The following is a 15,098-nucleotide window of genomic DNA, read 5'->3' as shown; positions in this document are numbered from 1 at the left end:
CATTTACTCTTTGAAGGCTGAAGCAAACCTATGAAGTTTTTGTAGTTCGTGTCTGAAGTGTCCAGGATAAAATTGCATGGTGAAGGGCTATTGGGTGATTATTGCATTAATTTTTTTTTCTTTTCATTTTACAGGATGCCAGATCCAGACTTCAGTGTGAATGATGTACGACTCTACGTAGGTAATTATGCACTCCTGTTTTTTAGTAGCTCAGAGTATCGGCTGTGTGTAACATATGAACAATCTGAAATCTGACATGGAATTTGGTTTTCGTTACACATAATTTTTTTTATTAAAAAAACCCTGACTTTGTGGGAAAATAGCTGAAACTTCTTCAAAATCAGGGGGCTTTGAGCGGATAACCTATACCCTGTCCTCCCATACATTCTTTAATCTTTTTTCTATACTCTGGTGTCCCTCCCACCTTTCCTACTACAATTTCTAGCCCAAGTAGCCACATATTTTTGTGTACTGATAGGGAGTCGAAGGATGGTGGACGTCATGGATGTAAACACACAAAGGGATATTGAGATGACCATGGCACAGTGGGCACGCTATTATGAAACTCGAGAGGAGGAGCGAGAGAAGCTGTATAATGTCATCAGCCTGGAATTCAGCCACACACGGCTCGAGAACCTGGTGCAGAGGCCAAATACAGTAAGCAGAGACCCTTGCCCTGCCAACATCACCCTGCTTTATCCATTTCATTTGAATAGATATGGGGCTTCCTAAGTTTTAATTTGAATTGTTTGAAGAAGGGAATTATTTCACATCCATTTGGGTAAATTCCAGTCAGCTGATTGATGCCAATTAGTTTTTACAGATACCTTCTGGTTCCTAACTAAATGTACCTGTAACACTACACTTCAAATACTCATAATCATATAGGGTGACTTAGATTCTCATATTTACCAGTAGCCATCAATGTAAGAGAGGAATCCAAGATGTAACACATACTTTCAATAAAATCATTAGTGCTAGTGAGAAATAAAGACGCTGTTTACAGTGGTGAGTGAAGTTAAGTTTGTGTAGTATGAATCATCTATGTGGCAGCGTAAGTTAACTTTAAGGATGATACTTTATTGTAGTGTGAATTTTGTGAGAAGAATTCAAGTAGTGCTGGCTAATTTCTAGCCAAGCCTTAATGACTTGAATCTTGTCCCTTCATTAGCTCAGTAGCAAAGTTCTGTATACATTGGCTAATGTAGTTCTGCGTAGTCATTTTGAACATTTTAAAGCTGCATGCTATCAGTGCACAGGTTCTTGCAAGGGCATACACATTTAAATACAAATTAGTGTTTAGCAGTATCTCAGCTAGCTGCCCTAATTGAGAATAAATGTTGCAGGTTTTGTGCTGTGAAGAAGGGAGAGCAAACCAAGCTCCTTGAGTAAGTAATAGTTATGCAGTTAGCAAATGTCAGGGAAATGGCTTATTATTTTTAGAATGGTATGGATTCTTACAAACATGTAAACATTAAGGGCAGCTGGAGCAGAACTTTTCATTCCTGAATAACTACTTAGATGCAAGGCCATTCACCATGATTCCATCTTCTAGTCATGGTTGTAGTCTAGACTTTGTAATAAACTTCCATAGGAAAGTTATTGGTGATGGCAATTGCAACTTGGGTGACATAGAATACACTGCTTGGAATGAAACATTGGATAGACATCGTACACAAATGGAAATAAATCTACAGAAGCCGTTTTACAAAATGGCCACAAGCCATGCTCTTGCAGCACCATTCCCATCATGCAAAGATGCATTTACCACGCCTCTGACCCATTCAGTCACCCCAACTCGGCTAGCTTTAATAAGCCAACATGGACAAGGAGCTAATGAGCATGTGGTCAGCACATCACTGCAAGTGTCCTGTCCACATCCTCTGACTGCATTTACTAGACCTGCATTTACTAGACCTGATACCAAAAGACTGGCTGGACATTACATTGGACACCTCAGTAGGCATCTAAATTGCTACGGAGTCAAGTGACTTTATCCTCAAAGTGTTCAGCCATCCAGTTATAGCTAGACACCATGTACTCCAGAGGTGTACTCTCTGTTCAGAAGTAAGTAGCCTCCAGACCACACGGAACAACTCTGAGGCAGTGGAGAAGGATGCCTTTGCTGCCCTCACTGCCTCATGGTAGACCAGTTAGGAGCCCAAACACATGGAGCCCAAACCACATGGTAAACCAGTTAGGAGCCCTCCAAAGTGAGATTTATGTCACTTACGCTCCAGTCCTTGCACAGTCCATTTCATCATCTGCAGCTCCTTAGTATATCAAGGAGCAAAACAGACTCCAAAGCACCAGAGTAATTGTGTCAGTGGCTGTACGAGTCTCAGTTTCCTAGTGAAACTAGGACATAAACAGGGTCACGCGCTTTATCCACTGGAAAACCCCCAAAGCAGTGAGGAATTCAACAGATTTCATTCGTATCGGGGGGCAGATCACCCTAACTGGTCCCCCACCCTTGCAGGGGAGAATCATTGCTGCAAGTCCAAATCTTACCAGGAAGTGGTCTGAGAATGACATGCCCCACCCCCTTTTCCAGACCACCCCGGTCAGCATGAAGCAAAGACTAAATCAAGGGTATGTCCTTCTCTGTGCATTGCACTGATGATCATTTGAGACAGGCCCATGGTTGCCATGAAGGCCATGCACTCCCAAGGAAGATTTGAGGCATCCTCAGCATGAATGTTGAAGTCACCCAAAATCACAGTTGTGGGTTCCTCCAACATCACGCCCAAGACACCATTGGCCAGCTCAGCTATGGAGGCTGATGAGCAGCATCCCTAGCCTTTGGCCCAACACCAGATTGCAGGCCTTCCAGTCCCACTCCAAGAAAGAAGGCTTTCCCAGTAGTGGTAAGTGAATTCCTGTGGACTACAGCAACAGCTCCCCACTCACTACGCCTGTCTGAGCTGATGTTGCCCCAAGTACCCAGGTGGGCAAAACTGAGTCAAATCTGGCCCACCCAGGTGTTGGTGATGCATCCCTGGTCAGCCTGTTCCTCCACAATAAGATGATGAATTAGCATGATGTATCCTCACCTCCAGGAGGGTGTCCACTATAACATAGGAACATAGAAAGTTGTCTTATACAAAGTCAGACCTTGTCATGCTTGGTATTTGCTACGCTGACTGACAACAGTTCTTCAGGGTTTGAGAGAGGGAACTCTCCTAGCCATACCTGGCAGATATAGAACCTGGCACCTTCTGTATGCCAAGCAGATGCTCTACCTCTGAACTACACTCCTCCAATTGTCATCTTGTAGAGAACCCTCATTTGGAGATGTTGCCATATAATTTGTGTTGGCCCAACGCTTATTTTGAGATGCACAATCCTAATTCTTTATTCTTGCTTTCCCCTCTACTATTGGCATTATAATATAATAAAGCTAATGTACATATAACTTGTGAAGAAGTGAGACATCTCAAAACATGTAGTTTGACAAATTTTATGGATGTAGATGTCATAATTCATGAGAGAAAGATTGCTGGAGGATGGCTGGCAGCCACTTTGGGAAATGGCTTTCACAGACTTATGTCGACCAGCACATGATGTCTACTCAATTTTCTTCATTCCAAACTGTCATCTTGGAAATTTTTGTCAGTAACAACTTTGCTATGGAAAGCTATTACAGAATCAGGGCCATGGTTGCATAATTAATTGAGACATTAATAAGCTGAGTACTCATTTCATATCTGATACTTCAGGAATGCAAAATATATGGAGATCATAGTGCAATACTGTATTTGTAGCTAGAGGATATGAGGTAAGTATTACTGATAATGTACCTCAAAGTAAGTATAGCATTTTATATTCAGTTCATAAAGTTATTTTGGCTGCCTTTAGCAATTACGTTCTGTAGCAATGATGCCTCCTAGTATTTCTGCTGTCTAAACTTTGCTCTAATACCTGTATGGTTTCAGGTGGATTTGATTGATTGGGTTGATAATATGTGGCCAAGGCATCTGAAGGAAAGTCAGACAGAATCAACTAACGCTATTCTGGATATGCAGTATCCCAAGGTGCAGAAGTAAGTAGTTTCAGATGTTGTGTGTAACCACCTATCTACTAGGGCGAGATTTCAGAATGAGGTCTCTGCTAAAGCTGCCTCTCCTTAATAGAATGCCCAAACTCTGTTTTCAGTCATCCAAGCCAGAAACCTAAAGGTTGTTTTTCCTAACATGATAGTGATACAGAACAGCCTTGCACACTATATTGTCAAAAGGTTATCTTTATTTGATTGAAAATATCAGGAATTGCAAAAATAAAGTGGAGGTGGTTCCTGTTACAGCATTGTTGGGATGTAGTTCCCTGTTGCCCCTGTTCTGATGCAATAGTAGCTGTGCCCCATGGTGGTCATTTAGATCAACAGCAATTGGCATGGGGGTCAGCATCCTGAATGTGTAAATTCTGGGTGATTAGTGCTTTGATTCAAAGTGCCAGTCACCCATAAAATACTGTCAGCAAGCACTCTAATACCAAGCATTTATTCCATCTGCATAGAAATGCAAGATTGATTGGACTTGAGTTGCAGTTTCATATTGCTGATTTCATTTCAGGTACTGTCTGATGAGTGTCAAGGGCTGCTATACAGACTTCCATGTAGACTTCGGTGGCACTTCAGTGTGGTATCACATCCACAGAGGGGGGAAGGTATTGTGACAATCCCAGCAAGTTGCTCTGTTTTGTGGGGGAGATTGTGCAGAAGGATATATTTTTTAAATGCTTAACTGAGTAAAATTGGAATTCCGTTTCTCATTTGCCTGCTGAGGTATCCCAAAACCCTGGACCCTGTGAATCATGAAGCTGTGTCTGCTTTGTTCAGAAATCCTTCAGTCTGGCTTCTGACTAAAAAAAAAGGAAGGGCAGGGAGGGTGAAGGAGACATGGGAAAGGTTCTGTTGTGCTTCTAGAACACTTGCCCACTGCGGAGCTGCTGTATCATTAATTGCTTCACTTTCTTGAACCACCCAGGGAGCCACATGCAGCTCATTAGCTTGTGTTTGGTCACTGTGCTTTGGAATCAGGACAACTAAGCTTATTGTACTGTTGAATAGGATTCCCAGGTGGATACAGTATGTAACTAACGGAACATGAGCAAATTGAAAGGGAGATGTATGAGTGATTAGTGAAACAGATGTATATTAAATCATTTGCATTGCTAAACAAACTTGAGGACATTATACTGGAAAAGCAGGATATACATACTTTGAATCAAATAACATCCAATCTTTTTTAAAAAAAAACAACAACATTGAAAATATAAGAGCTCACTGTATCCGCTGGTATGCTTTAAAATTTGGGAGGTTGTGTCCAACTAAATCACTGCATGCGCATAACAATTGCTGTGTAGGCAACTGAACTTCCTCTCCCTTTCATCTCCTTGTGTACTCTCCAGTATGCTCTAGGGGTTTCCAAACCCTTAAAGCAAATTTAGGGATCTTGAAGGGGAAGGAGAGCTTGCAAGATTCCTAGTCCATATAGTCTTTTCTTCCTATTTCTCTTCCATTAGTGGTTACAGGCCTTCCATCCAGCCTTATATGAGGAATTAATTAACGTGTGTGTGCATGGACACACACAGAGAGAGAGAGAGAGGAGAGAGAATTACAAGCTTGTCTGTGAAAACATTCAAAAGCTGTGAACTTTTAAACACACATTTCTAGACAATCCATGTTATCCAAACTTTTGTTTCCATCCACCCACCCTTTTCTCCCCCTAGTCAGAAACATAATTTTTGGCACCTCTGTTTCTTTATAGACAACAGGTACTTGTTTCTCTAGCTTCACCAGTTTAGAGAAGTATTCCTTGGTTTTTGTTGCAAATAAGGCATAGAGACAAATTATCAGTAGCTTAATCTGGTCTCTCTCACAAACTGAGGCATTGTTGAGGATTACACATACGGATTACTTTTAGAAACAACGAAGTGGTCTAGGTACCTTATATTTCATAATATTCGATAGGTCATGTGCTGTGTACTTGAGTGGTTAGTGTTTGTGTACATACAACTTCCTACTTTTTAAAGAAATTTGAGGAAACTACAACGCTGAGCTCTCCAATAATTCTAATTCTGTTAGTGTGACTACTAAATATTCCTCATTCACTTTATATAAAGAAACCTTTGCTTTGGTTTGGAAATAAGTACAAAAGGCAGGTAATTTGTTAAAACTCTTGAATGCTGAAGTAGAAATTGCCTCTGTAGGCATGAAAATAAATTACTTGATTCTGAATTATAATTGCAACTTCCTGTTCTATTCATTTAATACTGAAAACATAGTGTGGTTACTGCTACAAAATGCAAGCCATAAAGATTCACCAACTCACAGCCTTCATTATGATTTGGGGTTTTTAACCTTCTGATTTGTGCACTGCCTGCTCTTGGCACATCTTATTGCTGCAATGACTCTCATTTTTCTGAGCAGTGTTGGCTGTGCACTGTTTGTGCAATTGAAGTTTCATTTTAGTTTGTGTGTTAATACTAACCACTCAATCCAGGCGTACTATACTACACATGAAAAGCAATTTCCACATAATGCAAAATATTGAGGCTGCCTCTTACGGTAATGAATACTGCTGGCCATTAAACCGTTCGCATTCGCAGCAAGGAAGGCACATATAGAAAATAAATGATGTGTTCTGCGCTATAGAGTAGAGATGTAGGGGGAGGTTAGTCTGTGGTACATACAAGACAGATAGTGCTGAAAGATTTTGCCAAAAACCTAACCTTAAGGATCCACTACTTGGAGGAAGAGTGCTACAAAATTAGGGAGGGAAGGTTTTTAGGTAGAGTAATCAGCATGCAACAAGGCACCAATGAAAGGTAGGATGAGACAACTCTGGGACAAGTAGTTTAATATACCTCTTCAGTTATTTTTGTCCATGTTGCTCCAGCAACATTTGCTGCAGTCTCAAGGAGTGACCCATTCTTTCCCCCATCTCCCACCCCCGCCAAGAACTGAACTTAAAATCAAGGATCCATGGTTAGCCTCCACTGCATGTTTGGATATACGCCAGATAGTGCTGAATTTCCCCCATCACAACTGATGTATTTATCAGGGTAAGCACCAGTGCACCTAAGCTACTGAGTAAAGCGTGAAGTGCTTTTATTTGGGAAGGTGGGCTTTGTCGGCCAATTGTTGCATGGTTTATATAGCACTGCTCTTGAGTTTCTTTTAAGTCTGGCTCATATAACAAAGCAACAAATGGATCTCAGCAAACAGTAGGTTTTCAAAAGAGAAGGTTTGTTAAATCTATCTTTTTCCACTTGTAGGTCTTTTGGTTAATTCCACCTACTCCCCAGAACCTGGAGTTGTATGAAAACTGGCTGCTGTCTGGAAAACAAGGGGATATCTTTCTTGGTGACAGGGTGTCAAATTGTCAGCGTATTGAGCTCAAACAAGGCTATACCTTTGTCATACCCTCAGGTAGGGTAATGTGAACAGAGCTTAAACTAATTTTCTGTTGCCAAAAATAAATGTGTCCATTGAAGCATTAGAAGAGTTATTTCTAGCAGTTTGTTTGTTAGCCATGTGGTCTTGAGCTTTAACTATTGTTGCTCCTTAGACCCAATGAGGCTGCCAGCTACATGGGCAAATCTTATGTATGGGAAAGGACTTGAGAAGAGTAGATCAGAGACCCCAAAAACAATATTCCCTTTTCCAAGTCAATTGGAATTGTTTCCTTTTTGATCCTGCCCTTGAAAATAAGATGGCACGCATTGCTGAAAAGGAGGAAGAATCTTGTAGCTTTTAGTAGCAGGAGCTGAGATTAAGAGCAGGCCTGTTTTTCAGAAAGCACAACTCTTAGAATACTACAGAAATCGGCTTTAGTAGCACAAGGTTCTCCATTATGCAACATCAGAAAATCTTAACTTATGGGCTTTTTGCTATCAGGTTGGATCCATGCAGTGTACACTCCTATGGACACCCTGGTCTTTGGGGGTAACTTTCTGCACAGCTTCAACATCCCTATGCAGCTGCGGATCTACAGCATTGAAGACCGCACACGGGTAAGCGGTTTCCAAAAGTTTTCAAACCTGAATAGCATAGGAATTTCAGTAGCAATACTACTAGCTCTCCGCAGAATTTTCTTTGCTCACTGGTAAATGAAATAGGCAATTTTTATCTCTGGGGAGCATATGCAGTATTTTTTTCCCTCTGCTGTGAAAACCGGCAGTTTATTCTGACGCTGCTATCTTGTTCAATTCATAAGAGGACCCATATTTGTAATTCCATGACTGCTAAATTTTCTTAGGAGCCTTGGTGAGGAAAGATTTTTGATAACATATATAGGCTTGGATCCTGAATCTCCTTTCACTGGCAGAGTGTCCTGCGAGCAGAGTTCCATTTATGGGATGCTCTCACCAACAGAAAGAGCAGAGTCTGAGCTGGTACTGTTACAGCTGCCACATAATATTTGTTCCACAGTTGTAAGAACTCTATCTTTCAGTGTGGTGGCATTGACACTTTGGAATTCCGTGCCTATTGACATCAGGTGGGGGCTTCACTGTACTCTTGTCGGTGCCTGCTTTAAGGAAATTGTTTAGGAAAGCCTATCCAGACACGTAGATGTGGACATGTTTTAACCTCTTTTATTTTACTGTTAATTTTAAATGTTTTGGCTGCTTTTATTGATAATTTTAATATTTCTTGCAAAACACTGAGTATATGCAATCAAGCAGTATATACATTTTGGTAAATAAAGAATAAATAAAGGCTGTTCTGTTTGTAGAAGGGAAGGGAAGATCTAAATGAGTGTCTATAGCAGGGATAATCAGTCCATGGACCACATATTGCCCCTGTAAAGTTTTTTGTGGCCTACAGAGACCCCCCCACCTTGATTTGTTGGTTGTATCACCAATGCAATAGGCTGAAAATTCCACCATATTCCACCTTTTCTGTTTTTGGCATTTGAGTGCCCCACAGTTAGTCTCTAGTGTTTGAGTCCAATCCTCACTCCCCAAATCAGCAGGTTTCTACAGCTGCTTTTGCCACTGTTCATTGCCATGCAGCTATGGAGTATCAGGCTATGATGTTTGCAAGATCAGCCCATAAAGCTATAGTAAGCCTTGTAGCCAGCAGCAGTTTGGACAATCAGGAGAGAACGTATTTCTCTGTCAGGCATCTGAGGAAGCCGAAGCAATCCGTGGCAGATGATAGAGAGGCAACATAAACAGATAACTTAATTGAAGGTTGGCAACTTTGAGAAATTGATTAGCTTTTCTGGTTGGAATGGGGGTGCTTCGCTCAGCAGTAAATAATAAACTAACTGATGAACTTCATTATTGAGAGGGGAGAAGTAGTATTTTTATTTCCCTAAAAGGGAGTGAATGGTAATGGGATGGTTTACAAGGGTGTGCAACTGGTAGCATTTTCTAGACTCAGCCTTCTCACTTCTTACACATTGACAGGTTCCAAATAAATTTCGCTATCCCTTTTATTATGAAATGTGCTGGTACGTACTAGAACGCTATGTCTTCTGCATCACCAACCGTTCTCACCTAACCAAGGACTTTCAGAAGGAGTCACTCAGCATGGGTAAGAGTTGTTTCCCTGTTATTTGGCTGTCATTCTTCTGTGAATTTCTAAAAACACTTTGCTTCCAAGCTAAACTCTCATCTGGGTTGACATTAGAATAAAAAGAATCACTTGTTTTGATGCCTTCTGACTTCAGCAAAAGTAACCTCTTAATTAAGCATTTTCTCCAAGATTGGTGGAATATGCCAGAATACAGATTACATATTTCTACAGTTTGTTGTGGTTTGTGTTCCCCATTGATAGGCAAGTGGCAAATGGGTCACAGCTGCTGTGTGCTGTATTTTCCCAACTTTGAAACGCAGCAGGGTATTGACTGATACACTTGCATGCTCACTCTTGCCAAGAGTGTGTGCACAACAGCTAGGGAGCTGTACTCCATTTTCCCCAGGCCGCTGTGGTGGCTGAGTGAATAGTACAAATACTGCAACACCTTAATTCTCTCCAAAGCTGTTCCACAGGCAGATCTGCTCAGTTATCACTGTTCTACCCTTTACATACAGATATGGAGTTATGCGGCTTGGAGTCAGGCACTGTGGATGAAGATGATGCAGCAGCAGAAAAGGAATCGCGCCGCCCTGTCACTAGGCGGTCGGTCCTCACTAGCCCTGTAGCCAATGGTGCTAATCTAGACTATGAAGAACTAAATAAAGGCTGCCGGAGTTTGCCAGATCTCAAGAGAACTCTCTCCATGGACTCAGAGTCCAGCCGAGGCTCTCACAATGGCCAAGCCTGGGACACTCATAGCAACAGCCCTCATAAGGGCAACAAGGTGCATCTGACCCAGTTTGAGCTTGAAGGTCTGCGTTGTCTTGTAGACAAGCTGGAGTCTTTACCCCTACACAAGAAGTGTGTACCCACAGGCATAGAGGATGAGGACGCCCTTATTGCAGATGTTAAGGTATGTTGTAAAGTCAAGAGTTATCTCATTTTTGTTTGTAGCACTTTTTCCCCAGCACCTGTGACAACCCACCAATGTTTGTTTACATGGGCCGTGTGCAAGCCTAAGTGATTTGTTGCTGTGGCCAGTTTCTCTATTAGAGTTGATCAGCTGCTTATGCATCTGTTAATATTGTAAAGTTATCTAGCATGGCTCTGTGGGTGTGTTGGGCTCTGCCACCTCCGTAGTGTGTGAGCACAGTCATCAACTGGATTTTATTTTTTGCTAGTGCTTCACTTCTGGTCCTGGGCCATACGAAGTTGTTTCATGCCATTAGGAGTTGAAGAAAGACTTGCCCTCCCAAGCTTTATCCATATGAAACAATGCACGTTGATCAACAGTGTAATTATATGGCCTCTTGTCGCTTTCTCTGTGTGAATCCCTGAATGGTAATGAGGTGCTTTGAAAATGGCTCTAAAAAGTTCTCTTGAAACTTGGGCCTCTTGTTATGGCTTCTTTGGCTATGATTTGTTACTGACCTTGTTTGTTTCCATGGTACCAGAGAGGTGTACACACACCTAACACACTTGCATAAACATCTCACTAAATCAAAATTTCCAAAAGTATGCACAAAAGAACTTGACAAATGAAGTGGCAGTAATCGCTATCTGTCCAAGGGTTTGTTTAATCTTCAAGAAAGAAGAAGGCAAGCAGTATATCCACAGCTTCATTTTTTAATAAGTATCTTCTTCCTTTGGTCTGCTTACACACACTTCTTTCTCCTTGCGCTTCTCTATCAGGTGTGGTGGCATTGAGGAAAAGATGGGCTTACTTGGCCAAATGGGCTAGCAAAACAGCTTTATCCAACTCAAAAGGCATCAGGATTGAATGCTGTTCTCTTTATTGGAGACTTGCTGGAAGAAATAGATAAGGCTAAAAATGGTAGAACCATGAGCTGCTTACCTCCCTGGAGGGAATAAAAGCTGTCACTTATTCACCTTTCGTTTCACTATAGTACATGCCTATGTTGTCTGACCTATCTGTAGAAAAAAGGTGATTAACCCCAAGGTTTCCAATGAAAAGGGAGCACTCAAACTTGACTGGGGTCATAAAAAGCCTAGTACAGATAGCTTGTGTGCTCACATGGCAGCACTGTTTCACTTCTGTTCACTTTGCTTCAGTTTGCTTTGTTACAGAAACCCATCAACCTGTTTCAAAATGCCACCGGAAGTAAGAAAATTGAGACCTGACTGTAAAAAAAAAAATTGCTTTCTTGATCTTGTGCATTTATGACAATTCTGTAGCATGCTAAAGCAATGTCTAGACTAGAGCAAGAACAGTGTTGAACATTTTCATTGGCAATACTATGTACAGGCATTTCACTTCTCCATAGCTTCTATACTGAATTCCCCTTGACCTCAATCAATTACTAATACTTATGAGACTTGGGGCCACTTCATACATTACCCTTTGTAGGTAAGGTACCCTTTGTACTTGGGTATTTAATTCCAAAGTATAAATACATGCAAATATCATCACATATAAGCAGTGCACACATGTATAAACTTCAGATCTTGCCAGCAAATTACACAGGAGCTGGACTCTGATTCTGAATGTAGATGCACTTGAACACCATTTTGAAGATAAATGCGCTTGGACACCATTTTATAGATTCACAGAATCATAAAATTGTAGAGCGGGAAGGGTCCCTGAGGGCATCTAGTTCAACCCCGTGCAACGCAGGAATCTCAACTAGGTCATATATAACAGATGTCCATCCAACTTCTGCTTAAAAACCTCTAAGAAAGGAGAGCCTGTCTGTCACCTCTCATGGGAGTCTGTTCCACTGTTCCACAGCTATTCCTATCATACATTTCATTTATGTAGGCTCTGAAATCTGCTCCAAACTGGCCTTAAGGATAAAATGGAAGGGAAAGGCATATCAAAGAATATATGTATATTTCATATTGTCATGGTGCAAGGTGATGTACCATTTGGCAGCTGTGATACACAGAAGATTGCAGCTGTGAATGTGAGCACTTTTAATGTCTGAGACTGGCACTTTTAAGACCCAGAGAGCTTGTAACCTAGTGCATATTTGCTCCAGCATTCTACTATTTGTGGTAGAAGCTTTACAAATACTTGACATCTAGCTTAACTACTTTTATTTCAGCTTTTAATGTGTAGGTGGAGGTTATAACCAGATAGTACTCAACTAGTCAGTTATGCCAGTTCACCTAGTAATACCTGTTTGACTGGTCTAGCACCTTCTTATCGTTGCTAGTTGCCGTCTCAAGTTTGCTAACACGTTGAATTCTGAAACCTACAAAAATGTTGGGTGTGTGTGTGTTAGAGAGAGATCTTGCAGCATTGAAGAGGGTAATTCAGACGTCTTGCTTAAATAGAACGTTGCGGTGTCTAGGTTGGAGGAGGCGGTCTTAAGATTTCAAATAGATTGAATAGCTAGGGGGTTAATATGTTGCAACAAAGTATCTATTTCCACCTCTCTGATGAGGAACGGCATGGACACCTTGGGCATGTGCCTTCTTCGGAGTTAAAACGTCATTGTGGGTGTTGAGAGGGCGTCGTCGTTAAGCGGCAGTTGCTTCTGTGGGCATAGCGAGGTGGGGGATACTGGAAAACGGGGACGTAGCTGCAGCGCACCGAGCGGGTGAAAAGCTTTCTGTGCTGTTCTCTATAAAGTCTGCCCCAGCCAGCCCTCGGGTGCTGGCCCCGGATTCTCCAATTGCAGTAGTGGTGGGGGAGGGGGAGAGAGGCTGCCTCGGCTGCCGCCTCGACCAATCAGCAAGCAGCCAGCGGCTTGGCCCGGCCCCCTCCCAACTCTGCAGCAGAACGGCTTTGCCGTCCTGTTCCTGGCTTGGTTTTCTCGGTCTCCTTTCTCTTCTGCCATCTTCCGTTGCAAAGCATTGCTGGGAACTGCATGTGGGTGACGCAGCAGCATTGTTTGCGGGCGCAGGAAGCTTCCGCTGAAGGGTTCTGGAAGGAACATGCTGCTGGCGCCGGGCAGCCGCTGGTGCTGGCGGAGTTGGGATCGCGCTTCCTGAGCCGCTCGCGTAAAGGAGGAGGATTGTGCTGGAGTTAAAATTACATAGTGGGGGGAGGATCGAAACCGAAGCCCTGCAACTTGGCAGAATAGAAAACAAAGGGACTCGGAAACTTCCTCCGAGACTCTCGGCACCTTCCGTGGAACGAAGCACGCAAGGTCAGGCAGACACGAACCTGGGGGGTTTCAGCAGGGTTCCGCCGGCCGGTGGGGGAGGGGGAGAGCTGCTTCCCACATCCATGCAGGATAGGATCACCCGGGACTCCCCTCCCACGGTTCCTCTCTGCATTTGTTTGAAGGGTACTTTCCATGGGAGGAGTTCACAAGCTTGGAATGCAGAGACTCCCTTTTATCGGTTGTTACAGGGTCGGAGCCCGCGTCTTCCCTTCCCAAGTTGGTTTGCATTCTTTGGGTGTTTGGGAACGGCACGTTTTCTACTTCGGATCAGTGATAGACTTCTTCTTGCTCTTGGGGCGGGGTGGGGGCTACTCTTTCCTAATATCCGCGTGAGTCGGTGAAGCTGGGTGTTCCCACCCCCGGAGTTTGCACGTCTGTGCAGCCACCCCTAAAGTGCCCCAGGCTGATGCATATAGTGCGTTTCCCCTTCTGCCCCGTGAAGCATGTGTCTTCATGCCCTCAAATGCCGACCTTTCCTCATAAGTAGACGCTGTAAGGGAGAGGGTGGGGCTTGGGGACTGCACATTCTGCTGGGCTAGCCGAACAGCCACTTCCTTCCACCCACAACCTTCTCTTGAAGGGTGGAGAAGCAGCTGTAAAGCGGAGTGGATAAAAACTGGTGGTGCTTCTTTTTAAATTAAACCGGATTTAAGTTTTTTATTTTTTGGAAAATCCAATTACTTAACAAACATTTAAACTGCAATCCCACACCCATTTACTTGAGAGTAGACCCCATTGCATTTTGTGGACTTGCTTTTCAGTAGGTAGCTAAATATTATATTAGCATCTATCCTGAGTCAAACACATTGAGTTGCTTTCTCCCCCCCCACCCTTTACTTAAATTGAGGTGCTGTTCTATGTAAAAGAATGATCCAGTTAAAAAATGTGAAAAAAGTCAGGCATTAATAAACATTCTGGCTGATTAATTACTAGCCCTTGATTATGGAAAGCTCTAGACATTTAATCTTAAATGATTTTGCTTGGTGTTCTTACATGTTGGTAGAGAGCCAAACATTCTTTATCATAATGCATTTCTTTAAGCAGATACAGTTTGCAGCAGAAAAAGCATGTATGCTGCATGACCAGGTATTTTGGACTGTGTTCCCTGGGTAATAAGAAGACTTGCTCTATTTAGTTGTACACAGATGTTTTAATTGTTTGTAGCAACCAATTAACATTGCTTATTTAGGAACCCTTAATTGGACAGTTGGAAACTTCATTTTAAATTGTCGTTGTGAATTGGACACCTATCTTGGTGACTTCAAATTAATCTGTCCTACTGGAAAGCAACTTCCCTGTATAGGCAGCTTCAGATGGGAATATGAATCCCCTTTCTCTGGTAAGTGCCAGGGAGAGTGAGCCCAGCCCATGCAGTGTTCTTTGCCTCTTGGCAGCTAGAGACACTGCACTCCCTGCACACGGGGATGCCAGCAACG

At 42.5% G+C, this 15,098-nt stretch overlaps 2 protein-coding genes and 1 long non-coding RNA gene across 6 annotated transcripts in view; 2 read left to right on the top strand and 1 right to left on the bottom strand.

The window, feature by feature from the left end:
• Window positions 1–15,098, top strand: part of MAX (MYC associated factor X) — a 703,696-nt gene that overhangs the window by 100,156 nt on the left and 588,442 nt on the right. The window lies entirely within an intron of this gene.
• KDM2A (lysine demethylase 2A) overlaps window positions 1–15,098 on the top strand; it is a 51,224-nt gene that overhangs the window by 21,077 nt on the left and 15,049 nt on the right. For all 4 annotated transcript variants that reach the window (XM_083442902.1, XM_083442901.1, XM_083442900.1 and 1 more), the window contains exons 6-13: window positions 135–181; window positions 479–657; window positions 3,936–4,042; window positions 4,572–4,665; window positions 7,279–7,432; window positions 7,901–8,016; window positions 9,418–9,544; window positions 10,045–10,442. In XM_083442902.1, the coding sequence (XP_083299028.1) occupies window positions 135–181; window positions 479–657; window positions 3,936–4,042; window positions 4,572–4,665; window positions 7,279–7,432; window positions 7,901–8,016; window positions 9,418–9,544; window positions 10,045–10,442 (1,222 nt within the window). The remainder of the gene's footprint in view (window positions 1–134; window positions 182–478; window positions 658–3,935; window positions 4,043–4,571; window positions 4,666–7,278; window positions 7,433–7,900; window positions 8,017–9,417; window positions 9,545–10,044; window positions 10,443–15,098) is intronic.
• LOC310679393 lies at window positions 11,140–13,639 on the bottom strand. Its single transcript, XR_014512213.1, has 2 exons — window positions 12,669–13,639; window positions 11,140–11,335 (listed from the first exon to the last, which is right to left on the bottom strand). It is a non-coding gene; the product is annotated as an uncharacterized lncRNA (long non-coding RNA).

Source organism: Podarcis tiliguerta (assembly GCF_965153285.1).
Source record: "Podarcis tiliguerta genome assembly, chromosome: 1".
NCBI classification, from domain to species: Eukaryota; Metazoa; Chordata; class Lepidosauria; order Squamata; family Lacertidae; genus Podarcis; species Podarcis tiliguerta.
This window is presented reverse-complemented; position numbering and strand designations above follow the sequence as displayed.